The sequence below is a fragment of the Periplaneta americana genome, chromosome 9, assembly GCF_040183065.1.
Source record: "Periplaneta americana isolate PAMFEO1 chromosome 9, P.americana_PAMFEO1_priV1, whole genome shotgun sequence".
Classification (NCBI taxonomy): domain Eukaryota; kingdom Metazoa; phylum Arthropoda; class Insecta; order Blattodea; family Blattidae; genus Periplaneta; species Periplaneta americana.
This window is the reverse complement of record NC_091125.1, coordinates 72,974,228-73,001,904: the sequence shown is the minus strand read 5'-3', so window position 1 is coordinate 73,001,904 and position 27,677 is coordinate 72,974,228. Positions and strand designations below refer to the sequence as shown.

General features: G+C 35.6%; 1 protein-coding gene across 1 annotated transcript in view; it reads left to right on the top strand.

Moving 5' to 3' along the window:
- The window catches only part of LOC138706091 (probable peptidoglycan muropeptide transporter SLC46), a 58,346-nt gene that overhangs the window by 24,546 nt on the left and 6,123 nt on the right, over window positions 1-27,677 (top strand). The window contains exons 5-9 of the mRNA XM_069835042.1: window positions 2,800-2,956; window positions 12,166-12,267; window positions 16,017-16,154; window positions 17,011-17,094; window positions 22,988-23,144. Coding sequence (XP_069691143.1) covers window positions 2,800-2,956; window positions 12,166-12,267; window positions 16,017-16,154; window positions 17,011-17,094; window positions 22,988-23,144 — 638 coding nt within the window. The remainder of the gene's footprint in view (window positions 1-2,799; window positions 2,957-12,165; window positions 12,268-16,016; window positions 16,155-17,010; window positions 17,095-22,987; window positions 23,145-27,677) is intronic.

The window sequence follows — 27,677 nt, the reverse complement described above, 5'->3', positions numbered from 1 at the left end:
ACCACAAATTCTATTTGGACCTACCTGAATTCAAACTGTGGAAAGCTGACGGTGCACCTATTTGTTAAGTTTAAATTAGTGTATTAGTTCTTATTTCATAGTACATGGTACCAGCATCAACAGCCTGTTCAGAGCTTCGTTACTCGATATTACAACTTTAAAAGTAAATACTGAAAACAAAACACAACAAAGAATTTAAATACTTAAAAGAATATTGAATGTTTTTTGCTATTTTACTAATAGCATGATTATCCTTAATTTGTTAAAGGGAGTTCAGTAATGCTAATACATTATTCTACACATCACATTCGTAAATGTTTAACAATATTATCTGTCTTTTATTATGCTAAAGATTTTTTTTTTCAGTGGTGCACCATTAGCTGGCCAGCTAGAGCATCAGCTTTTCACACTGGTAACCAGGATTTGAATGCCGGCAGGTTCACCTGAAATTTGTAGTATATAAAGACTGTGTTAGGTGGTATATTCTTGCGGGGTACTCCCATTTGCCCTACGAACGTTTCACCATTGCTCCATTAGTCATAATTATCACACTAGTGCGCTTTAGACCACTTCCCATGGTGCAGCATGTTCCTTCTAGAGGGAGACATTGGTTGAATGATGCAAAAGTTAATACATGTCATTGAAAAAAAGTTGTTTAGGAAAATAAGCTTCCTGAATCCAGTCTGTTTCTTTTTTTGTCACATATCAGTCCAATTGTATCAAAGAGTCTCTCGGCGGAAACTGTAGCTTGTGATATACACAAATATTTTTGTAGCTTGGGGAAATCGACTTCATTTTCCAGCAGGCAAATGTGTTAATATCAGAAGAAAATAAGCCCTCGTGTATATTTGCATTTAACTCTTGTTCTGTTAATTGAATTTCATTCCCACACTTGATGTTTTATTGTCATGCCTAATAATAATCCGATAGAGGGACCACATTCCATATACATAGTTTCGGGAGCTTGGTAGCAGAGGATGTCTAAAACACAATTGTGAATAACAAATGGCTTGTTAGGGTTAAGTAAATTATTTTTCTGAGTAATGCCGAAGCTTACCAATGTTAGTTAGACATCTGAAGTTCTGAACTTTGCAAGATACGGTATGTGCCTGACATCCTTATGCAGCTAAAACATAAAAGGGCAACAGGGGAGGAACTAAGAAGAAAGGCACCGAACATAAGGAAGGGGAAAGGTTCTACAGAGATTCGGCAAATATGAACCGAACATAAGGCCTCTTACCGGTTTTTAAAGAACTCGCTTCTTTTAGTTTACATGCTTCACTTCTACATATTGTTGGATGCCTTTGGAGTAAGGCGAAATTTGTAATATCTTGATATCCCCTCTCATGTTCGAACATCACATGACATTAATGAAAACCTCTTGGATATGATGAAGATAATTGGCTATAATTTATGTAAAGTAAAACTAATCTATTAAAAACTAAATAATCGACTAAAAGTAGTAGTTGTAAGTTTGACAAGTATGTGCATAAAGACATTAATTTAAAATCAGATATTTCTGAATAGTTTATATTGTCTTATTCACATTTAGTTCTTATAACTTCGTCATAAATTCAACCAATTTTGCAACTTATGTAGACATTGAAAAATTTAATTCCAATGTAGGAGCTATAATTTCAACACTTCTTATTAAGCTACCTCCAAACTCTCTGGCGGGCCACTTGAATGAGTCACCTGATGAGCGTTACTATCTTCAACATTCTCTTAAACACATAACTTCTATAATTTGCAATGGATTACCCTATCTAATACACATGGACTTGCCTCTGTGAAGGGGGGAAAGGAAGCAAGATGCTAGGGGTGAAATCCAAATAAGAGAGTTACTGGGTTTAAAATGAAATTGACATGTATTCTTAATATTTGGCGAAACATAAATATTATGTAAGTTAATGTAAATTAATATCAGAATTTTATTAAGCTTTTGTGTGTTTCACCATGTCCTGGAACTTAACATTTCCAACATTTCGGAATTACATATATGTTTCATCATCAGAGCAGATAGGTAAGACCATAGGGGTCAGGCTTGTTACGCCAGGCTATCCGGATGACAGACTGCTGAACTCATGTCCACATAGCTCAGCAAAGGTGAACGATCACGTAACTAGTACGGGGTTACTGTGTGGTTAGCACGATGATTCCCTCCCCCAAACTTTTACGGCTACTGACCGGTACCATATCTCCCCAAATTCATCACTATGTTGGATGGGCACTGGTCCCATACACCGGCCGAAATTTCATGAGAAAATTTCTTTTCACTTTTTCTTCCTTCCTTAATTTATTCATTCTGTCTTATGTGCATTGTTTTCGTTTGTATTGACTCGTAGATATTGAATATGAACATATTCTTTCAGTAGTTCAAGCCAGATTCCTTTATATAGACTCATGCTGAAAACGAACTTTTACTGTATCGAGGATGTTAAAGACGTAATATATTTTCGTGGAAAAACTTGGAATAGATTTTTTTATGCAGCATCACATATGTACCTTGTAAAAAAAATAATAATTGTTATATTTTTAATGCCCACCTTTTAATTAAATATGAAAATTATGGTTTTAAATGGTTAAGTTTTTAATTTTATTTGATGCAGATGGTCAAGTATAATGACATGTTAAAAACAATGTGCAAAAATCATTATCCTTTTACCATCCTTCTTGCTTCAGTCTTAAACTCTGTCCATCAAAAATTTATTTTCTAAAATCATTAAGGCTTATCTCGCTTTTTAGATAATTCTGTAGTATTGAGTTCATTATACTGTTTTAATGCAAGTTATGTTCCAGAATGAACACACTTTGGCAAAAAAACTACGGAGTCTTTTTGATTGGCGCCTGTTTGTCAACATGCTGCGAAAATGCTGTCAAAAAAGGGAACATCATGGCCGTACTGTCATCTTTCTCGTCATCGCTGCTGTTTCCACCAGCATCATCACTATGGATGGTTTGTAATTTGCTTCACGTTATGCTTTTCTTTGTTCAGGGACAGCGCTTGAAAGTTAGGCAAACGATAGCTTCTGTTGATATGTTTGGTTGTTTTGTTATATTTCTTACAGACATGAATTTATACGTACATACACATACTTTTATCTCTGTGCGTATTGTCTGATGCTTCATAAAAGCATAACAATGCATCGCATTTTCGCGTCATTGACAAAATTTCTAATTTTGATAATATTGAGTGAAATTGGTGATGGACAAAGTTCCTCCTCCCATCATAATTCCAAGTTTTCCTTTTTAAATGGCGCTGCAATCTTAAAATTGAGTAATAATTATTGTATACTCCACAGCTGTAAACTTACTGGTAATTCCAACAGTTCTACATAATAAAATTAGTCATCATAATGAGAAACTATTACATTATACCACATTCCTAGCAAACCAATACCTGGAATTTCTATGGAAAAAGGGATCACCAGACAAATAACAACAGGGACTCATATCAATTGGTGCTATTTTCTGAAGCATGGGGTAAGAAATTTCTCAGCAATCAGTTAATTAGTTAATATTGCAATTCTAATGGTTTGCATTTTTTTAATCCAAATCTCAAAATAAATGGACAGCATTCATTACTTCTGCATTCTCTTACAGTTAGACTCTAATGTTTTTAAATTTCTCTATAGTACTCAATATATATTGTATATATAATTTATATACTACAGTATATGTACACAATATATACACATCCCATTTGAAGTACCCTAATTTCGTTGGTCTGTATCCCAAGTGTATATGACATATCAAAATAAACCTTACATGCATTGAAAGTCAGTCATCAAGTTTTTGCAAAAACGTCAGTAAGCCTCCACATGAGCCCCATGACTCATGAGTCACATGAAGGAGGTCCAGATAATACGATACTCCATTTCATGCCAAGTTACCTACAGCATGTGTGGTGTGACCGTTGCGATTGCTATGATGCTCTCACATAGTTGCTCCAAGTTTTTCACTTTGGTCGCATACACATCATCCTTGACATAGTTCCACAGGAAGAAATCAAGAAGGGTAATGTCAGGCGGCCTGGGTGGCCACGGAATTGGACTGTCACTTCCAACCCATCTGGAAAATGTCATATTCAACTCTCTTCGTACCTGCAAATGCCAAGACAGAGGGTCCCCATCTTGCTGGAAGAAAATGTTTGATCTGAAAGAACGTGAACTCCTTCAGCATGTCCAAATTCGACTTGCCATTCAGTGTATGCTGCGTGAAGAAGAAAGGTCCTACAACTGTATCCTGCCCTTCAAGTTGGAGAAAGATATTTTAAGGTTTCTATAACATTACTGAAGTATAAGTGGCATAAATTGATTATTTATTTATGAGTGAGATATTTATTACACGAATGCAATAGCCTAGAATCACCTGAACACAAAAATCACACTGTGACAAAATCGTCATTATCCGTCACAGCGATTTTTCCGGAGCTATCACAGCTATGATGGCAAAATACTGTCACACCTCATCACGTTAATTTGTTATCACAATTTGAAATTAGTGTGTTTCAAATTCTATACAGGGTGTCCCCACAGTGGGATGTCCATACCTCACCTACGTGCTCCTGGGATAATTTTGAGTGAAAAAGTTCTAATCAACATGGGTCCGAACGGTATCTACATAAAACACATTTATTTTAAATTAATAATTTTATTACTTGTGATTGACTTTGCAATTTTGTTTTGAGGAATACACATTCTGATTTGTCAAATTTGAGGTTCGAAATGACCAACAACGTTGTCGATGCATCTTTGAGCTCTGTCTGTAAGAGAGTTTATCGCTCTTATTAAAACACCGCCATCATTTCTGAAGCCTTCACTCACACTCCATTATTTTCCGAAGAAGATCGACCCTTGTGTTTGACCGAGCAGCATACACAACTGATATGTTCCCCCAAAGAAAGTAATCTAATGGAGACAGATCTGGTGATCTTGGTGGCCAAGCACTGGATCTCTTTGGCTAATCTAACGATGTGGATACTGTTGATTTAAAAATGCAGTCACACACTGCCAAAATGTGGAGGTGCACCATCTTGCTGCAGCCACATGCCTTGTCTGATAAGATGAGGAACATCATTTGGTTGCAGAGCCTGGACACTTTGGATGTGAAATGGATATAAACCAAAGTTATGTAGCTGAGCATTGTGCGCGCATTCTGTTTAGAATTAACTATTAATATAATGGAGACAGATTTGGTGATCTTGGTGGCCAAGCCACTGGATCTCTTTGGCTAATCTAACGATGTGGATACTGTTGATTTAAAAATGCAGTCACACACTGCCAAAATGTGGAGGTGCACCATCTTGCTACAGCCACTTGCCTTGTCTGATAAGATGAGGAACATCATTTGGTTGCAGAACCTGGACACTATGGATGTGAAATGGGTATAAACCAAAGTTATGTAGCTGAGCATTGTGCGCGCATTCTGTTTAGAATTAACTGAACTACACTCGTATGACGAGGTTGCATATTGTTTTAATTAAATCACAAGTAAAATTATTAATTTAGAATTATGTTTTCTTAGATACCGTTGCAATTCGGACCCATGTTGGTCAGAACTTTTTCACTCAAAATAATCCCAGAAACAGGTAGGCAAGCTATGGACATCCTGCTGTGTGACACTCTATATAAGCTGCAATGAATTTTTATTCCTCCATATTTTAGCCGAAACTCACATCTTGGGATTTCTTCGCTATCTCTACATAGATTGAATTGAAATCAATGTTCATGATAACTCATTCTGTATGTTGTTGTTGTTGTTGTTGTTGTTGTTTTCTAATGCCAGGCGTTTGACAATAAAGTCATTATTTTTCAAAGATATTATCATGGCCAGCCACTGAAGCACAGATTTTGAGGTGTTCCGAATCCATTTCTTGGTTTGAGTTGCATAATGGACAGTTAGGGGACTGATATATTCCAATTCTATGCAGGTGTTTGGCCAAACAATCATGGCCTGTTGCCAATCTAAATGCAGCTACAGACGATTTTCGTGGTAAATCGGGAATTAACTGTGGATTTTGATGCAGGGAGTTCCATTTTTTCCCTTGAGATTGTGTTATCAAATTTTGTTTGTTGAAGTCTAAGTATGTAGATTTAATAAATCTTTTCACAGAGTAAAACGTAGATTTAGTAACAGGTCTGTAAGAAGCAGTGCTGCCTTCTTTGCAAGCATCCGCATTCTCGTTTCCCAGGATTCCACAATGGGATGGTATCCATTGGAATACGATTCTTTTATTGAGTGATATTAATTGAGAGAGCATTTTAGTTATTTCTGCTGTTTGAGATGAAGGTGTGTGTTTAGAGACTATTGATAAAATAGCTGCTTTGGAGTCTGACAATATAACTGCATTTTTAAATTTATTGATGTGGCATAGAAGATTCCTGAGACTTTCACTTATTGCAATGAGTGCAAAACTTATTGTGGAGGGTACCTAATATTAATTGTCTCTAAAGACAATTGTTTTAGTATTTCAGTGTTTACTTCAGATTTCAGTATTTCTTCTGTTAAATTTAGATTATATTCTATATTTAATAGAGTTAAAGGGTTTGGTTTAATTTGTAAGTTGTCTTTTAAATTCGGGATATTGATTTTGTGTTTTAATTCTTGAACAATGGATATGAAACTTTTTTGAGTTTTCAATCTACATAGAGGACTGTATGAATGCTAATTGTTTCCTGGTAATCTGATAAGTTTTTCATATTGAATCAGTGCTTTTTCTTCTATTGTCATTTTGATGCTGTTAATATTAGTGAGGAATCTCATAGAATCTATTGGAGTTGTTTTGATTCCACCAGTAATGAGTCTGAGAGCTTGGTTTTGAACATATTCTATTTCGTTTATGAAAGGTGAAGTAATTAAAATTTCTCCACAATATGTCAGCACTGGATGTATAAACATTTTATATGTAGTGCCAAACCAAATCATTCTCTCCATTTATAATTTGTATCAACAAAATGAAATTGCCATAAGAACTGAATGCGGAACTACTAGCTGGACTTCCATAAACCAAGGTGTTAGACAAGGGTGCGGTCTTTCCCCTCTGTTGTTTATTATATATATGAACCATATTTTATACATTTGGAGGCAAAGTCATCATGCTGGAATTCAAATTAATCGAAACACAGTTCTCGATACACTAATGTTTGCCGACGATCAGGTTATTATCGCTAAAACAGAGGATGCTTTACAAAGAGCCATTTATAATTTGCAAATAACCGCCTCAGATTTCAATATGGAACTCTCAAAAGAGAAAACAAAAATCCTGGCATTTTCGGGAGAGAATCCAATTCCAAGTAAGATCATGATAAATAATACTTTAATTGAACATGTTAATTCCTTTAACTATTTAGGTTATAACCTCTCTTACATCACTGCTGAAGATATGTCGAACAAAATATCTAAATTTATAAAAATCACCGGCGTAATTAACACCGTCTTCAAATCATCCCATGTTCAGAAACATATAAGGCTAAAGGAATATAAAACACTAGCTCGACCAGTCCTCACCTACGGTAGTGAGGCATGGACAATCAGAAAAGCTGATGAGCAAAGGCTGACGACAGCTGAAATGAGGTTCACGAGATGAACAGTGGGATGCTCTTTGCTGGAACACCGTAAAAATGTGGACATATTGCAGGAACTAAAAATGGATCCTATAGTTAATTTTGTTCAACAATATCGACTTCAGTGGAAAAAACATGTCGAAAGGATGGATCGCACTAGATGGCCTAAACAGATTCTTACTTATGTACCAAGAGGAAAGAGGAAATTGGGAAGACCACGAAAGCGCTGGCATGAGACCGTAACAGATCCTGTAGAGTCTAATACGTGACGGATATGATGATGATGATGATGATGATGATGATGATGATGATGATGATGATGTAGTGTTCAAAGCATGCCTAGAGCATCCCCATTTCTTTCCTGCTGGTCTTTTTAGAAGGGAGAATCTTTTACGAGCTTTTTCAGAAATGTATTTCAAATGGTTACTCCATATTAACTTACTATCGAAAATAACTCCAAGATATTTGGATACATAAGTCCTAGGAAGGTGTTGGCCATTGTATTGGATATTGAATTCTCTTTCTTTTTTACCAAGTGAAAATACTTGGTAGTTACTTTTGCTTAAATTGAGTGTCATCAAATTTGATGTATTCCATTCATGTAGTTGATTTAGAGCTTTAAGAGCAGAATTTTGAATTTTGTCTCTATGTCTGTAAGATCCGTAAGTCCACAAAACTATATCATCTGCAAATAGTGCTGTTTTCATGTTTGATTCCTCTAATAGGGAGGTTAAGTCATTTATATAAATATTGAATAAAGTTGTGCTGAGGACAGCGCCCTGAGGTAGATCTCGATATGTTTGTCTGTAATTAGAAAGTGAGTTATTGCATTTAGTGGCAATGAATCTTTGACTAAGGAATTCTGATATTCATCTGAACATATTGCTGGAGATACCTAATTTCTGGAGTTTTAGTAATAATTTATTTCTCCAAACAGAATCATATGCTAACTGAAAGTCAATAAATATTGCCAAGGTATCTTCTTTCTTGTTAAAACTGTCTTTTGTCGAAAGCCGGCTTGTCTTGGTGATAAAAGATTTTGAGATTCTAAATACCAAGTTAATCTGTTGGAGATCATGGACTCCATGGTTTTTGCTATCATGCTTAATAGTGCTATTGGTCGATAAGTATTAACATCATGAGCAGGTTTCCCTTTTTTTGTGAATTGGTACAGTGATTGCTTTTTTCCAAGCTGCAGGAATTGAGGTGTTCCACGATAAATTGAAAATGGATAAAAGTACAGACTTGGCTTTTTCCCCCATATGTTTAAAAAATTCGGAATGAATGTTGTCGGGGTCAGGAGATTTCTTGGTTTTTAAATTTTGTATAGCTATAGTTAATTCTTTGGAAGTAAAATTTTGATGAAATATTTCAGGTTTTGTACTAGTAATATTGTTTTTATTATTTTTATGTAATTCTCTTTTGATAAATTTGTCAGTTTTTTTGATATTGGGATGTAATCTGTGAGAGTTTGAGTAGTGTTTATTAAATGCGTTTGCTATATCTCTGCTATCTGTTAGTGTTTTGTTATTATGAATAATAGGTTGGCTAGTATTTTCCTGTGTATTGGAAATATTCATCAGAAATTTATATGTTTTAACACTATCGGTTCTGTAATTAATATTTTCAATAAATTTATTAAAACTGTTCTTTTTTGCTGTTATAATTGCTTTTTTAAGAATGGCTGTCTTCTTCCTCCAATCTTGAGTATCTTCTGGTGTTTTGCTATGTTCTGCTTTGGTTCTTGCTTTATCTCTATCTTGTTTCAATAAATTCAAGTTTTCTGTCCAGAATGGGGTGTATTTTTTTGGTTTGCCTCGTGGGATGTGGTTTTTTTGCAATTTTAAGAATAGATTCACAGAAATATTTGTTCAATCTATCTGAGTTTGTATTTTCCATTAGTGGTGTGTTGAGCTTGAGGTGTTCTTCGAGTTCTGTTGTAAATAGTTTCCAATTCGCTTTCTTAAAGTTCCATGTTGTTTTGTTATTGTAGGGTTCTTTTCTTCTGTTTTGGTGGAGATGGATAGAAGCAATGATGACTCTATGGCCAGATCCAGGGTCTTCAATTATTTTTTTCTTGGTTTCGTGATGGATATCTGATGTTACTAGTAATAAGTCTGGATTTGTACCAGAACCAGAATAATGTATGAAAGTAGGGGGATCTTCTTTTCTGTAGACAAGTTCTGCGGTTGTAATATTTAAGAGGTCCATGATCATTTTTCCAGGTCATTCTGTATGTAGGAAAGGTAGTATGGCAAGCTTTTAATGTAATGGTCTACATCTGAAATTTTGTGATCATGGTAAGTCAGACAGTGGGAAGTTTCTGAACTATGTTCTTTCGAATGCAACTCTCTCCTACTATTACTCAAATAGTAATTAGGCAGAAGTCGTATAACATGACATTTTGAACTGTCTGCATTTATTTATTGTGAATGTACTCATTTCTAAGACTTTCCTTAAAAATTAATTTGAAATTTGTGTTAAACTTGTTCTTTTAATTATTATTTTTATTCTGAATTATTAAATTTCTATAAACGTCTTGAAGTTTGAGATGGATGGAACAGTTTTATTGAATAGTGCATATTTTATTTTATTTGTTTAGATTGTTTGTTGATTAGTCTTATTTCTTGTCTCTTTGTTTCACTTCAATTTATATAACAGTGCTCTAAAATTCTTGAAGTGTATATTAATAAGAGTAAAGTAACATATCTTTAATTTTGTAAAATTGGTCAATTTTAAATGATCTTTACTAAGAAATATTTATGGAGAGTGATCAATATTGATGCATTGGAATTCTTTGAGACACAATCAAACTTTGCTTGAATGTGGTGTCTTAGAGAGGAGGAGACCCCAACTCTCTGAAAGCTTGTCACCGAGCAATATGAATGACACTAACAGAGGAGCGAAGGTTCTGGAATTTACCAAGAATACAGAGCTAGAACTCATATGATGGGCTAAGGGTTAGCGCAAAAAGGCCAAGAGTCTGGTGTGCATAAGTTGAAGAATTTTCAAAAACCCCTTTTTTTACTGCTGCTGCTGCTGCTACTGGTACTGCTAGTGCCACCATCACTACCACCACCACCACCACCACCACAACCATCACCACCACCACCACCACCACCATCACCAGTCTAGCAAATAGCCAATATTGTGTCAGACTGCTGTTCTGTCGCTTTCACTTACCACCTGCCCTTCACCAACCATAAATATCTGCCTTGGCCGCTGTTTACAATCAAACAAAGATTATTTATAAACAATACATTTGCTAAATATCCGTGTTGGAGTCGTTGCCACCGAAAATTTGCGCCAAGGGACAACACTTTAAAAACTTTGGTAAGTAATAATAAAGTGCCAACACGCATGAATTTCACCTGCAAGGGAACGTATCCTACTGCATAACAGATCTGCGCAAGTCGCTGACAGTAGACCCTGTACTACTACTATTTCTAATTAGAATTAGGGAATCATGTTATTTGACAGGACAGCTTTAGTGAAGAATTTGAAGTTTGTTAGGATGATAATTTGAACGCTTACACATCGAAATTGTTTAAAAACTGCTTTTGAGTAACACATTGACATTACTGGTATAAAAGGTAAAGGTATCCCCGTAACATGCCATGAAGGCACTTGGGGGGGCATGGAGGTAGAGCCCCATGCTTTCCATGACCTCGGCACTAGAATGAGGTGGTGTGGTCGGCACCATGCTCTGACCGCCTTTTACCCCCGGGAAAGACCCGGTACTCAATTTTATAGGAGGCTGAGTGAACCTCGGGGCCGTTCTGAAAGTTTGGTAACGAGAAAAAATCCTGTCACCACCTGGGATCGAACCCCGGACCTGACATTACTGGTATATAAAAACAAATCAGCAATTCTAGTTCACTTTTAAGAGATACTGGTACTTTGCAGGAGCACCTACTTAGTGTAAGTATACTGGGTGTTCAGTTCAAAATGTGTCTTGGCTCGCTGCATGCCGTCATGTGGCTAGCTGATGAGTCTAGAGAATTCAATCTTCCTACACTTCCGCAGCTCAGGTGTATAATCTAAGAGGCAGAGAAGTTGGCTAGCAAGTATGGCGTTCATTCTGAAGAGTACGTGCCGATACGTACGGTAACGCCGGTAGTGGCAGGAATGTGAACTGTTTGGAAATACGTACTGTCGAGATATGGGGAGAGGGTTAAGACGATTACTTACATATTTGTTGACATTAACTTCGACGGTCAACATGGACACGGAGCATTTGATTTGTGTTGTGGAATGTTACCATACGCAACCGATGATAACAAATACCCTGCGTACGACTTGCCGGCGCAAAACACAGTTCGAAAGAGGTTATGGTAGCACACAGACCGTACAGACCGCCATCTGTTGCTACGACGTTCAAGTTATACCGTACACATTCTCAAGTTCAGATTGAAGAATGCCTTAAATAATAGGCAACTTCTCTAACATATAAACTGAAACTCGCTTCAAATCGGTGACCCAACAACAGTGACGTCATGACACACTTTGAAATGAACACCCAGTAGTAATTAGATCATATGAAGATAATCTAGTATTGGTTGCACTATTGTCTGAACACTACATGCTCTCTGTTTTACAGGAGAAGCTTCAGTGTCATTTCTGTTCACTAGGAAGAAGTTCGAGTGGGACATCCACGAATACACGACATACTCAAGTGTGAGCATGCTTCTCACAGTGACAGGCAAGTTTTCTCCCGTCAGGTATTGTGTGTTCTGCTGAATTGTTTCTTTCCGTCCAATGACTCACATATCTGAGAACAGAATTTACTAAAATATATTATACTTGTTAGCTGGTTAAATAATGAACAAGTAAACTAGATACCTAGTTAGCTAAGTAACTAGTTATTATCCAGTGCTTCGGTTTGCAGTAATTGTGTGAATTATTGTCTTGCATACCAGTATTTTTTTTCACAATATCCTCAATAGTTTTTAGAAATCCAGAAGTACTAATGTGTTCATCTGTCTGTTCTCGTCTATAATACAATTTGAAAATATTGAAAATCCCAGTTTACATAAATGACTGGTACCGGTATGAAATTTTAATCATGTAGAAGTTCCTTCTGTTTTTGAATTGCTTGCATTTTAACCAATTCAGATTTTAAATTTATCAGTAACTTCACTTGTGACTGAACTAAACCTATATCCCTTGTTATGTGCTTAGGCATACTTACATTGCTAATTAAGGATTCCCACAATTCATGTAGGTGATTGTTCACAATATAGATATGGAACAGATCAAATAGATAGGACTGTAGATAATTGCGGATGGTGATGGTGCTACTGCTACTGCTGCTGCTGCTGGTGGTGGTGGCGATGAAGTTGGTGGGGAGGGGGGGGTGCGTGTGCGCAACGTTCAAGAAGTTGATTGTTATTGTTATTCTTTATTCAACTTTCAGAGACGATAATAAAGTGATGTTAAAATTTAAATGACAAAAGAAACTGGAGAATTCGTACAAAATTTTAGCCAGTCACTTTGTCTCCCACAAATTTTTTCCACTTTTTCAGGGACAGTCCCCAGGACTTTGATAACGATGAAGCTGAGGTGGCAAATTAATAATAATAATAATAATAATAATAATAATAATAATAATAATAATAAATGTGATTTATGAAGTCATACGACTGTTTACACAAAATGGTATCAAAAACGAAACAAGGACCAGTGGATAGAGCTGTACTCGAGGACGTTAGTAAATTAAGACAGAAAGGAAGAGTACCTGTCAATAGAATGAATGAAAAAAGGATTACTAAATAAATAATGTTGCACTACTTGTGTAAAGGAAAGAGACCTGCTAAGATGTGAAACAAGATCATAACAAACCACACGGCTTAATTCTGATACATTTATTATTATTATTATTATTATTATTATTATTATTATTATTATTATTATTATTATTATTATTATTACTGTTGTTGTTGTTGTTATTGCTGCTGCTGCTGCATTGGCATGGCATTTACCATAAAATATCTCTTGACAAGTATATGCATAGTGGGAGAAGCTCAAACATACGAAACACATTTTTAAGAATTTGTAATGGAATGTCTTTTTAAGATAACACTTGCGTCAATATTTCTTATGCAGCGTGTTAACTAATATATGGGGAAATCTTTGAGGAATGTATAGAGGGCCTGAAAACAAGGAAAAATGGTAATGTAAATATAATAGTTTTTCTTTGTTTTTAATTACAAGTACTTTTTAGTCGATACATGTTTACTTATTATAACTTTCTTTTTACATCTTTTGTTTACAAAGTCCATGCATCATTTTATAGAGAATGCTCAAAATAGTCACCATAAGTTCTAATACAGGCTTCTAAATGCTACATTATGGACTGTCTTACTCTCTCACGTATTCCAGGTGTTTTTTTTTTATTTCATTTATTGTATTCCATAGATATTACATTAGGAATGAAGCTTTAAGATGTGGAACAAGTCAAAATTTTACAAGATTACAATTATAATTTTTACAGTTTTTTACAATTTCAATTTTTTACAATTTTTTGGCAAGATGTAGAGTGATGAGGTGAGGCTGAGAATTCGTCAACAGATTACCTGGCATTTGTCTTATGGTTAGGGAAAACCTCGGGAAAAATCCAATCAGGTAATTGGACCAAACGGGATGAAGTGAAGTGAGACCGAGGACTTGCCATAGACCACCCGGCATCAGTCCCACAGCTGGGGAAAACCTCAAAAGAAACCAATCAGTCAGACCAAACGGAGATCCAACCCAAGCCTGAGCGCAGCTCCGGATCAGCAGATTGTATTTGTTGTATTGTATTTGCTGAGATCCTTCACCAAAACGCTGGAGAACAATTGAGGACGTAGCTGCAATAAGGGCCCATACTCCTTAATGCTGTTCTGAGATATATAGAGTTTAAATTTTTAAAAACAGTGCAGGGCATATAAAATATATTAAAATAAACAGGTTTATCAGCATTACTGCTCAACATTTCTCATAACAAAGAAACTACGGAGAATCGATTTATGCATTCTCCGGAAAAAGGGCCTATGGGGCTATGGGCCCTTATTGGAGCTACGTCCTCAATTTCAGTGTTATCTATTTTCTCTATAGGTCTTGAATACACAATTCCTTTTACAGTTCTTTTACTATATCTCAGCCAGTGAGTGACCAGTAAATTTCAATTATCTTGGTCGTAGATATTGGAAAGTATTGCAAACTTCTGTTAGCTCTCTTCCCCCTATCGCAAACTGTGATGTTGCACAGAGGCAGAGATATAATATGTGATTTGTAAATGTCCCCATTAGTAAAAATCTCATGGATTGAGGTCAGGGAAACGAGGAGGCCAGGATGTAGTGTCACTACATGAACATATATTTTTCTGTTATAATATTAATACTTTTACAGTAACTAGCCATCCCCTAACTGCCCATTGTGCAACTCAAACCAAGAAATGGATTCGGAACACCTCAAAATCTGTGCTTCAGTGGCTGACCATGATAATATCTTTAAAAAATATTGGAGTGCAAGAAGTCAAATGACTTTATTGTCAAACGCCTGGCATTAGAAAACAACAACAACAACACTAACTGGCCAGTATTTGTGTTATGGTTTAATCTTTATTAGACTCACATGTCTCTTACTTACTTACTTACAAATGGCTTTTAAGGAACCCGAAGGTTCATTGCCGCCCTCACATAAGCCCGCCAGCGGTCCCTATCCTGTGCAAGATTAATCCAGTCTCTATCATCATACCCCACCTCCCTCAAATCCATTTTAATATTATCCTCCCATCTACGTCTCGGCCTCCCTAAAGGTCTTTTTCCCTCCGGTCTCCCAACTAACACTCTATATGCATCTCACATGTCTCTAAATATTTTAAATTGATCTTATCACCGTTTTTGTGAAAGTTTTTTGTCGTGTTCTTCTTTATGTCTATATTTCCAAAATCTGTCCATTCTTTCACTATGTCTGACCCATATGACTGATGTGTAATTTCTGACCATCACGTCTTCTACAGCTTGATATTAATTTTAAAAATGTCATTTCTGGTTCTTGTATTATATGTATTTGTCATTTAGTATGACAACATCACTTTGACCCATAGAGCAAAGTAGGCACCATCATTACTGTACAGAATTTTAAATTAGTTTCAGTATTGCAGATACCATATAAAATTGTTTTAATTGCAGTTCATAAATACGAATAATTCTTAATTTAAAAATCTTCATCTTCAACACTGTTGTCTCTTAAAATATAACCAAGGTATTTGAGATAACTAAACTCGACTTTGTAGTAAAATTTTTGCTTCATGAATAGTAGAAGTTACTTATTTATTCAAAGTAAATGTTTACAGTTAATAAGTTCGTAAGTCTTAAATCATCCATATAGACTTTCCACATTTTCCAAGTAACAATAGTAGAAATATTTTTGTTGGTTAGATGACAACTATTGTGTCTTCTCTTTCAGGTACAGTTCTTGGTGTTTCAATCCTCAGCTCCTGGCTCAAGATTCCAGATACATTTTTTGCTCTTATTGCCTTCGGCACGAAGACAGCATCCACAATTATTTATGCTTTATCTCCTGCCAGTTGGTTCATGTACTTAGGTAAAGTTATATCTATTTCTGGCCAGTTTAGTGCATTTTGTACACATACTGACTAATGGCACATGTATTCGATCGTTGGCAAAAGTAAAGGACTTTTCCATTTACTGTCGTAAAAAAAAAACTCACTAATTTGTCTATCGAAGTAATACATAGATTTTTCTCCATGGAGATCAAAGTGAATGAAGCATGATGCTCACCACTTGCTTTCTCTTGGTACCATAATGGCATCTAAGTGGTACATTATTTGCTTCTTTTTATAGTTCGTAATAATCTACCAGAGTTGAATTTTGACTTGAGCAGTAGATAGCCGATATACATTATTTGAAGCCTTCTCATGCAGAGACATGATTCTTTTAAGTGCCTTAAACATATGAAGGGTACACGGGAAAAACGATCAAGGTCCATCAAAAATCGAAATTGAGTTAATAATGCCATATTATAGTGGAAAGGAAGTACTATCGTGTGGTCTAGCTAGTAATAAGAAATAATCGTTCTTGACATTCCACTACGTCAATTTCTATTAAATAAACACATAAGAAAGTATTAAGTGCTTAAACTTTAAAATTCGTTTTCCTCGAAATTTTCTAAAATGGACCTTGATCGTTATTCCCGTGTACCCTTCATATGGCTTCGCAGAAGTACTTCTCTTTGGGGGAAAACCATACTACGGATTTTTATCATTCTTAAAGTCCAGTGTAACCTTAGGACATCGAAGACACTATAGTACCATTTAAATGCATGTAACATAACAAAAATATGTAGAAAATATTGAAGTAGAGGTACTTTAAGTTCAGTGTTTGATGTAAAAAAAAATAAGTTTGCTCTTCTGTTAAGAGAGCTGTATAATTATTTTCAGGTTGTACTATTGGTCTGTTCGGAGGAGTCACTGGTCCTCTGTCTCGTTCGATTCTTTCAAAAACTGTTCCCAAGCATGAAGTTGGTAAGTACAATAAATTATTACTAGTATACAGAGTTTATTAAAATGCGAGCATTCATATGAAATTAGTGTTATGATAGTATATTTACGTTGAGATTTGACCGAAATACACATATTTAGCAAAAATCTGAATCAATTATTATTATTATTATTATTATTATTATTATTATTAATTTAATCTGGCAGAGCTAAGGCCAGTAGGCCGTCTCTTCTGCCCAACCAGACTCTAATTCTAATCGAAAACAATAGGCTTACAGTGTTACCTGGCTTGCGTCCATCTGCTTATGAATTTGTTACCTGTACTGATATTTGTATGTACAGTAAAATCCTTCGTAACTGGCAATACCAAAACAACGACACTTTCGGCTGGGCCAAAAAGAAAAAAATTAAATCTGCCACATTGCCATAGTCTGGGCCGTCAGTTTTGCCACATTAGGAAGTTTGCATGAAGTTTCATTTTCAGTGAATATTCGAAGCTAATCTTAGTGTATTATTTGTGTTGTGTGATGTGTTTTAATAAAGAAAATCCACACAATTTTTATGTTTAATTATGTCCGGGCCGTCATTGTTGCAACATTAGAAATTTCGCATGAACGTTCGTTTTCAGTAAATATTCGAACCTAAAATTAGTTATTATTTGTGTTATGTGATGCGTTTTAATAAAGAAAATCCACACACTTTCACGTTTGTTTAATTATGTTCGGGCTGTCAGTATTGCCACATTAGGAAGTTTGCATGACTTTAATTTTCAGTGAATATTCGAACCTAAAATTAGTGTATTATTTGTGTGATTAAGTGTGCTTAAGTGTGACAGGCTCATGTCAGTAGATTTACTGGCATGTAAAAGAACTGCGGGACAAAATTCCGGTACATCCGGCGATGCTGATATAACCTCTGCAGTTGCAAGTGTCGTTATATAAAACATAACATTTAACATTTGTGTGATGTGTTTTAATAAGGAATATCTACACAGTTTTTATGTTTATTCAATTACAAGCAAGTGATAGAGAAATAAACTTCATATGGTGCAGTTTCAACATCTGGCACAATGAAATACGAACTTGGTTTTTGTACGTACCGGTATTTATCCAATTATCCGGCAAAATCTCGTATCTGGAACTAGCCTGGTCCATTTGGTGCCGGATAAGAGGGATTCTACTGTACTATATTTTTGTAGTTACAGACAAACATATCGAGGTCTACCTCAGGGCGCTGTCCTCAGCACAACTTTATTCAATATTTATATAAATGACTTACCCTCCCTATTAGAGGAATCAAACATGAAAACAGCACTATTTGCAGATGATATAGTTTTGTGGACTTCCGGATCTTACAGACATAGAGACAAAATTCAAAATTCTGCTCTTAAAGCTCTAAATCAACTACATGAATGGAATACATCAAATTTGATGACATTCAATTTAAGCAAAAGTGACTACCAAATATTTTCACTTGGTAAAAAAGAAAGAGAATTCAATATCCAATACAATGGCCAACACCTTCCTAGGACTTATGAATCCAAATATCTTGGAGTTATTTTCGATAGTAAGTTAACATGGAGCAACCATTTGAAATACATTTCTGAAAAAGCTCGTAAAAGATTCTCCCTTCTAAAAAGACTAGCAGGAAAGAAATGGGGATGCTCTAGGAATACTTTGAACACTACATACAAAATGTTTATACAGCTAGTGCTGACATACTGCGGAGAAATTTTAATTACTTCACCTTTCATAAACGAAATAGAATATGTTCAAAACCAAGCTCTCAGACTCATTACTGGTGGAATCAAAACAACTCCAATAGATTCTATGAGATTCCTCGCTAATATTAACAGCATCAAAATGACAATAGAAGAAAAAGCACTGATTCAATATGAAAAACTTATTAGATTACCAGGAAACAATTGGCATTCATACAGTCCTCTCTGTAGATTGAAAACTCAAAAAAGTTTCATATCCATTGTTCAAGAATTAAAACAGAAAATCAATATCCCGAATTTAAAAGAAAACCTACAAATTAAACGAAACCCATTAACTCTATTAAATATGGAATATAATCTAAATTTAACAGACGAAATACTGAAATCAGAAGTAAACACTGAAATACTAAAACAATTGTCTTTAGAGACAATTAATATTAGATACCCTCCACAAAACTGGCTTCATTTATACACTGACGGATCCTTGATCTCCAGAGAACAAGGTGCCGGTGCAGGTGTTATGTGCTGTTTCTTCTCACTTTATAGATCTCTTGGGTATGGAACAACAAGTTTTGATGGAGAAATCATTGCAATAAGTGAAAGTCTCAGGAATCTTCTATGCCACATCAGTAAATTTAAAAATGCAGTTATATTGTCAGACTCCAAAGCAGCTATTCTATCAATAGTCTCTGAACACACACCTTCATCTCAAACAGCAGAAATAACTAAAATGCTCTCTCAATTAATATCACTCAATAAAAGAATTGTATTCCAATGGATACCATCCCATTGTGGAATCCTGGGAAACGAGAATGCGGATGCTTTAGCAAAGAAGGGCAGCACTGCTACTTACAGACCTGTTACTAAATCTACGTATTACTCTGTGAAAAGATTTATTAAATCTACATACTTAGACTTCAACAAACAAAATTTGATAACACAATCCCATGGGAAAAAATGGAACTCTCTACATCAAAATCCACAGTTATTTCCCGATTTACCACGAAAATCGTCTGTAGCTGCATTTAGATTGGCAACAGGCCATGATTGTTTGGCCAAATACCTGCATAGAAGTGGAATATATCAGTCCCCTAACTGTCCATTGTGCAACTCAAACCAAGAAATGGATTCGGAACACCTCAAAATCTGTGCTTCAGTGGCTGGTCATGATAATATCTTTGAAAAATATTGGAGTGCAAGAGCTCAAATGACTTTATTGTCAAACGCCTGGCATTAGAAAACAACAACAAAATATTTTTGTAGTAATATTGTTTTATGTGCATACTAAGATTAGTGTGTGGTGATGGTAGTAATGATTATTACTTTTGTTATTATTATTATCATCATCATCGTCGTCGTCGTCATCATCATCATCATCATCATCATCATCATCATCATCATCATCAAAGCCCGGATTTATGTATTGAATATATGTTGCTTGTGTCATTCTGGAGCATATGCAAGATGGATATTTTTTGACAATATAGCTTGATAATGCATGTGATGCATTATCAATCTCCAAATATGCCAAATGAAAATGCTGAGAAGGATACTAGGCTTATCACTGAGGGACTGAGTTCCAAACGAAGTGCTCCAAAAGATGTCAGCAATTGAAGATCCAGCACTGCAAGTCACCAACACCAAATGGAAGTGGGGAGGCCATGTTGCAAGGCTTAGAGACGGAAGATGGACGCAGAAAGTCACACTATGGAACCCCCGCATTGGCAAGAGATCACGCGGAAGAACAAAAACAAGATGGGCCGACCTCTTCAGAGAATGTGTAGGAAGCCATTGGTCAAGCAGAGCAAGAAATAGGAACGATTGGAAAAATCTAAGAAGACAAGTGAATAGTGACTAAAACCAGTGCGACAGAAACAAGTAAAGTGAACAATATCAAAACAGTGCAGAATGTGAACTAAGTGAACAATTCCAAGCATGCAAACATCTCTTACGCGGAATAGCTCACCACATGAGACAACCAGAGCTCTCCCTCTATAAGAGGAGGCCTTTGCCCAACGGGACATTTTTAGGCTAATCATTTCATTTCATTTCATTTCAATGCATGTGATTGTACAAATATAAATTTCTATACAAAAATACTTTACATTAAGGTTATCAGACTTTCCCGTTTCTCGAGGACAGTCCCCAAATGTTGTTTTTCGTCACCAGAATGTCTCCGAATTTAATAACTTGTCCCCAGATATTCCCGGATTTTAAGTGTTAATTATTATAATTTTATGAAAATGCTGTTCAGTATCACTGTGCCTTTGGTATTCATTCACAAAATAAAATATCTTTGCTGAGATATATTGCTGAGATCTCCTCCAGAAAGACAAAAATTTTGAAGAGACATTCCATTATTTTTCTTCTAATGTAGAAGGACTTGACCTGGATGAAAGAATTTATGTTATGAAATTTTGTGCATGAAGAAATACGTGACTTCAGAGAAAATAGTAAATTGGAATGAAGAAAATAAAGTGAACTTTTTAAAATTTTATCGGGGAAAATTATTTTCTATATACAATTCCAGAAGGTGATCGAAAATTTTCCACATCTTCCTGGATGTGATGTTCAATGAAAAAATTTTTTTCTTCTATGAACATGATGTGGAGATCCCAAAAATCCAGAATGAGTTTAGAAACTGTTCCAGCCATGCTTGTTATCATAACCAACTTCAGCATGAGCTGTCAGGAATTTGCTGCAAAATTGGGATCCAGAGAAGATCCGCACAAAAAATACCAGCAATTTTAGTAGTAGTTAAGTCGAATATTTTGAATGTGTAAATAGAATGAGTATTTTAATTCTTTAACATGTGTGAAAACAATATAAATTAATGACAAACTAACAGAAATGTTAAAGGTAATTTTTCATATATGGTATCGATATCTGTCCCCAGAAATTGTTAAAAAAGTCTGGTAACTTTGCTTTACATGCATATTTCCTTAGTTTATTAGAAATACATATTTTTCCGCTATGAGACTCAGGCTTAAGAAAGCACATGCACTTCATTTCATAGTAAAAGCTGATGGAAGAAACATTTGAAATATTTAATAATCTGTAATTACTGGTATTATGATTTTGAAGATTAAAACTAAGTAAATCAGTATAATATTTTATAAATCGTTTCCAGTAGTTATTGCTGTTAAAAAATTACCGTAGATTAAAGGTTTCTAAGGATTATTTATCTCTAATTTTAGGTGTTTACTTACTGCAACAGTTCTATATGTTGTTCTTGTTTAGTCAACTGTCCGAAGACAGGTCTGTATCTCACAAGTGATACCAACAAGGCACCACTTATGAGGCAACTAGACCAGGAGATAATAGGGTAGGATGGCTAGTTCCTTTCCCCCTCCATTACATACATCGCCGACTAGTTACATATTACATTACTCAGACTTCAGATGCATACAAACAATTGTTCTTCATCTCACACACATCGTCTAATGAGGCGTACTGCCTGATAATAGATGTACATATCAGCCAGAACCTCGATCAGAGGATAATTCTATATGAGTATAGGCTAATTACTTGTATATAGTCATGTACTTTTATTGTTGCTTTAAGTAAAGAGTGATAGAAGATTTAATCAACAAAGTAATTAATGTTTGTATTTGGCAATACTGTTCTCTTTTGTTTCTATAACGTATAGATATTGGCAACATCTTGTGACGTAGAAGAAACTTTTTCCATACAAAGCATATACCAGCGACAGAGTTAGAAATTTCACTAATTCTCAGAATAACTTTCATATACGGTACATCAACAGACAGTAAAGTAGGTGGTGGTGGTGATGATAATGATAATGATAGTATCACCATGCCTCATCCTCTCGTAAAATCGTAGATTCTCTTCGAAAGGAATGTTATAATTATGTATCTTTTACAAACTAATCCAACCCCACATTATCTGGATTTCATTAGGCTTTGCTTTTGATATCCTGTGTATTTTTTTTTTTATTCAGTGCAGTGGCACTTGACTGGAGTCATTGGCCGTACAACAGCAAATAAAGCAATGGCACCAAAAACCGCCCTTTTCAGGGTGACTCTTTGAGATTATTACAATGGAACTGTGGAGGCCTCTCGCAATCGAAGAAAGCAGAATTGTCTAAAATATCCCGTGTATTTCATTATGCATAACTCCTTCCTATGGTATGGCTTGTGAAATGACTAAAGTGGTTGGCACATTGTTATGTTTCAGGCACAATTTTTTCTCTAACCTCGACGGTAGAGACTCTGATGCCTCTAGCATCTGCTCCATTGTACACCCTCGTGTACAATGCAACTTTCCTAACTTTTCCTGGAGCTTTCTACTTTGTGTCTACTGCCATATACTTCACTGATGTCGTTTTGATCAGGTACAGTATTGGATTTCAAGGCAAAGTGATGGAAGGTCACTTGAAATATAAAATTAACAATAATTTAAATCTAGAATGTTCTTTTACGCAGTGTTTTACTACTGCCAGATTTTTGGCAGGCAAAATTTCACCACTGCTGATTGAATGAATCCATCAATACAAGTTCAGTTTCTTTAATTGTTGGGTTAGATTTACAATGCAGACTTTAACATGAACATAATAGTCTGATGTACAGGGAATCTCTAAAGTGGCGCATCACTTGTAACCCATGCTGAACTCGGGGTGATTCATTTGCTATTGCTGGCAGGCAGGAGGAAGGAAGGTCGGATAGTTGGCCTGCAGGTAATAAGTTACACAAGCTTTATTTAATCAGGCCTAGACATGCTGTTCTACTGTGAATGTGTGAATATTTACAGTTTACTGTAAAGAGTGTTTCTAGTGAAGAATTATTACAGGTACTGTTCTACTGTAACGAAAGTGTTGTTCTTTGTTTCAACATGAGTTCTCAAATGAAAACATTCTTAACAGAACTACAATTCATAAATTAGAGGAAAATTTGAAGAAACAGGCCCCATTCTAAATGAAAGAAAATCTAGTAGATCTCGTGTTCTGACTGAAGAGAAATTATATTAAATACGTGCCAGGCTCGAACAATCTCTGCGAAAGTTTTTAAAATGCTTACTTCAGAAACCAGGATATATCCAAATCGTCAGCAGTGAGGGCAACCAAGGAACTTTGCTTACATCCATATAAAACACAAGTGACTCATAAATTAAATTAATATGATTCAGCTTCAAGAGTAAATTATTGTAATTGGCATGACGGAGAAATAAACTGATTTTTTTTTGTGCCGTGGTTACAAAACCGATTTAACTGGGGAGAGTACCTGCTTCGGCCGTGGCAGATCTCGTTTAATAGTTGCTGTGTGATCTTAGAGACTCATGGTAAATAGCAACATAAGAAAACTTGAATATTCCGAACGAGAAGCCTATGAGACTTAAGGAATAAACAGTTCTGTTGGTTCCCTAATTGATCGATTATGGAAAAAATTCGATTGTCTTAAATTTTTGTATTTTTTTAACACTCTTATTTATGTAATTGTAGCGCAAATTCTCATATTGCAGACAGGTTTTACAATGCAACCTATAGCTACATTTAAGGGCGGAAAATGTTACAACTAGATTTATCAATTCTTGACGCCCATTATCGCATCATTCCTGCCATGTGATTGGCTGAGTTATTCTCTTTCACACAAATCTCAACTTAGAAGCTATCAAACTACCAGTGGCGCTGACTTTATATTATTGAGGGAGGGAGGGGCAAGATTGAGGTAAACTTCATAACCTTTATAGAGGGTGATTCTAAAGTCACTATGCAGTTTGTATATAAACAGATTTTATTACACCATATGCAATAGTACTGAAACGTATGTCATAATAATAGTTTAAGTACATTTCATGTATTGCATGTCTAGACACACAGCGCTCCACTACAGACCGAAAAACTTTCTCCAAAATAACTGGTATAATCTCAGCAGCTGCGGCTCTAATCCATTGTGTTAATTGTTCAATGCTGTGGACCTTCACCTGGTAAACCTTAGATTGATAAACCCACAGGCAAAAAAGTCTAAGGGAGTCGGGTCTCGTGAGCAGGGGGCCCACATCCTTGGCGAGGCATGACCAATCCATCTGTCGGGAAAAGCTTGATTTAGGTAGTCACGAACAATAAAGGCAAAATTGGATGGTGCTCCATCCTGTTGAAAAACAACAGCATCCAATCAGATACCATTCAGGGCTCCAAAAATTATTCTAACATATTGAGGTATATGTTTAAAGTAATGGTTTGTTCTGCGAACATGAAGGGCCCGTAAACTATTGACCTCATTATCCTCAATGACACATTTACTTTGGGTGTGTCCCGTTGCCACTCCTGTACTGCATTTGGTTGTTTCTCTGCCCAGATCCTACAATTGTGTATATTCACATGCCCACAGATATGAAATGTACCTTCTTCATTAAACAAGACATTTTGCATAAAATTGTTATGTGGAATGCACGTTGGTGCAACTAGTAATGGAGAGTTCTCAACACAGTATTCTGAGGAATATGAAGCTCCCTACTAAGTCTCCTGGTAGATGCAGAAGGGCTATGTATGATCCCGTACACTTCGCATGGTTGCTGGCATTATGGCCGGCCTCCCTGGACATTCTTCATCTGCGACACTACCAGTATGAAGGAATTTATTGACTAGGTTCTTGATAACCAGCTTGGTGGGGCCTGGTTTCCTAAATTTACGGGTGAAGTCTGCCCACACCTGTTCATGTCATTCCAAAGAGACAAGCAGAAACAACAGCTATTCGTTCTTCTTTGGTTAGCATTCTGTCACATTACTTACAAGAAAAAAATATTCAGTAACTATATCACTAAAATGTATAGTGACTTTAGAATCACTCTGTATAATGACAGTATAATCCTGGGTGATATAAATATGAGTTAATGAAAAAATGGAAGAAACTTGTTTCGTTCCATTTACATCAGCTGCTTCATCATGATTAATGAAGAATGGTAGTGATGTGTAGTGAAAAACAAACAAAAATATTTAATGAGGACATTACTTTGAATTCAAGAACATTCGTATGTTAATGGAGAAAATTAAGTACAACGATAAAACTTTCTTCACAAATAAGTTTCTGAAGGAATGTCTATTTTCATTGCTCATTTCTTGACAAAAGCATCTGTCATCTGCTTCAGATCTTGGACCTTAGCAGACTCCTTGTAGAAATGTAGAAGGCTCACAGAATTTAATCTCTGCTATCCCATGGTTGAACTCAAGTGCGTCTTCAGTTTCATAAGAGCTGAGAAAGACCTCTCCGCTACTGATGTTGACACGGGAATTGCCATCAGAATTTTCAAAAACCTGAACAGAACTGAGAGCAGATTCTTAAGATGAACTCTTTAATTGGAGTGATTGATAATGTCCTTTACGTTTTCAACAACTTTTTCTTCATTCTGTAGATCTAATCTGCTCCTGTGAAGTACTGTTTACTGTAGATAGCGTAATATAGCACTGTTGTATCTCTACTACGTAGAATATTTTAGGGTAATTTTAAATTGTAAAATGAAATACCTCTCTGTCACGCTTCACGTTATCAGTTAATGGGTGAGGACGATGACGTGTGCAAACGATGTATTCTGTTGCCACAGGTAACTGTAAGCCTACCGCATGCATTGTGAGTCTGTACCAGTGGACTAGTGCTGCAAGAGACGAGAGGGGAGGAAATGTTTGCATCACAAATTATTCTGATCCATGGCATGCACACACGCAGAAAGAAAGAGACGAGCAGGGAGGAAATGCACACAGAGCACACCCTGAACGCATTCTGATCTACAGTTACAAGCAGAACACAAGATCATAATTATGATCACTTGCCCTGTACAGTGCAGATTTCACCATTACTGTTTGATTAAAAATATATGAACTATTACACAATCCTTTGCAATAATTTTAGAAAAGTGTAGGCATGCGACACATTTGTTCCAAAAAATTGGATGGAGTGTTGCTAAAAGGGTATTGCTTTCCAAGGAATCTTTTTTGGAAAATAAAAGGTCATCATGCTAGCAGTAACCTCAGATTCTGAAGAATAAATTGAGTTCACAAATCTTTCAAACAGCTCTATTGAGACAGACATAGTGTACTTTTATATTATAATAGTTTTGGTAGTTCCTTCTCCTGCGACTGTATTTTATAATCTATGTAGTATAAAGTGAGGGGCCAGAATTTGTGACTACGGAAAGATTCCACACATAAAAGTATAGGTTCCCTCTCTTGCATTCCACTGCCTTTGTTTACATGTAAGTCTGTATCTGCCATTTCTGCACTTATATGAATTTTCATTGTTTCAAGCAAGAGAATAACTAAACACCGCTATTATCTTTTTCGAGAGCTTTTTTTTTAATTAATAAATTGATTAAAGATATTGGATTAAAATTTAATTTGCGCGTAACATTTAAATTGTTGTTTGTCATTAATTTGCAAAAACTAATATTTCATGTAAACCACTGCCTGAGATAGAAGCATTTTTTTTTTGTTAATGTTCTTCGCTATTAAGAGTGTTTTGAATTTTTATGTAGATTTATTAACAGTTCAGATCATAAAATCATTAGTCACTCCATGAAGAATGTGCACTTGAAGTGACTGTGCACTTGAAAGGAGTTACATCAGATAATAACGTGAGTGAATGCACATAGATATTAGACATCATGTGAAGGGTCGAAATCATCATGTAAAAAAATTTAGGCAAGGCCTCAACTCAATAACTCAGAGCCAGATTAAGTGTTGTAGTATTTTAGAATAAGTTTACTCAGACAATGTGCGAAAAGTCCATCCCCTTTTTGCAATATTTAATTTATTGTTTTATGCACTGGATAAATATTTATATAGCTTTTTATGCAGAATATAGGTAAATTTGTATGTCAAATATAATATTTATATTCGTGACGTAGTGCAAATAATTGAGAATATTGACGCTAAATA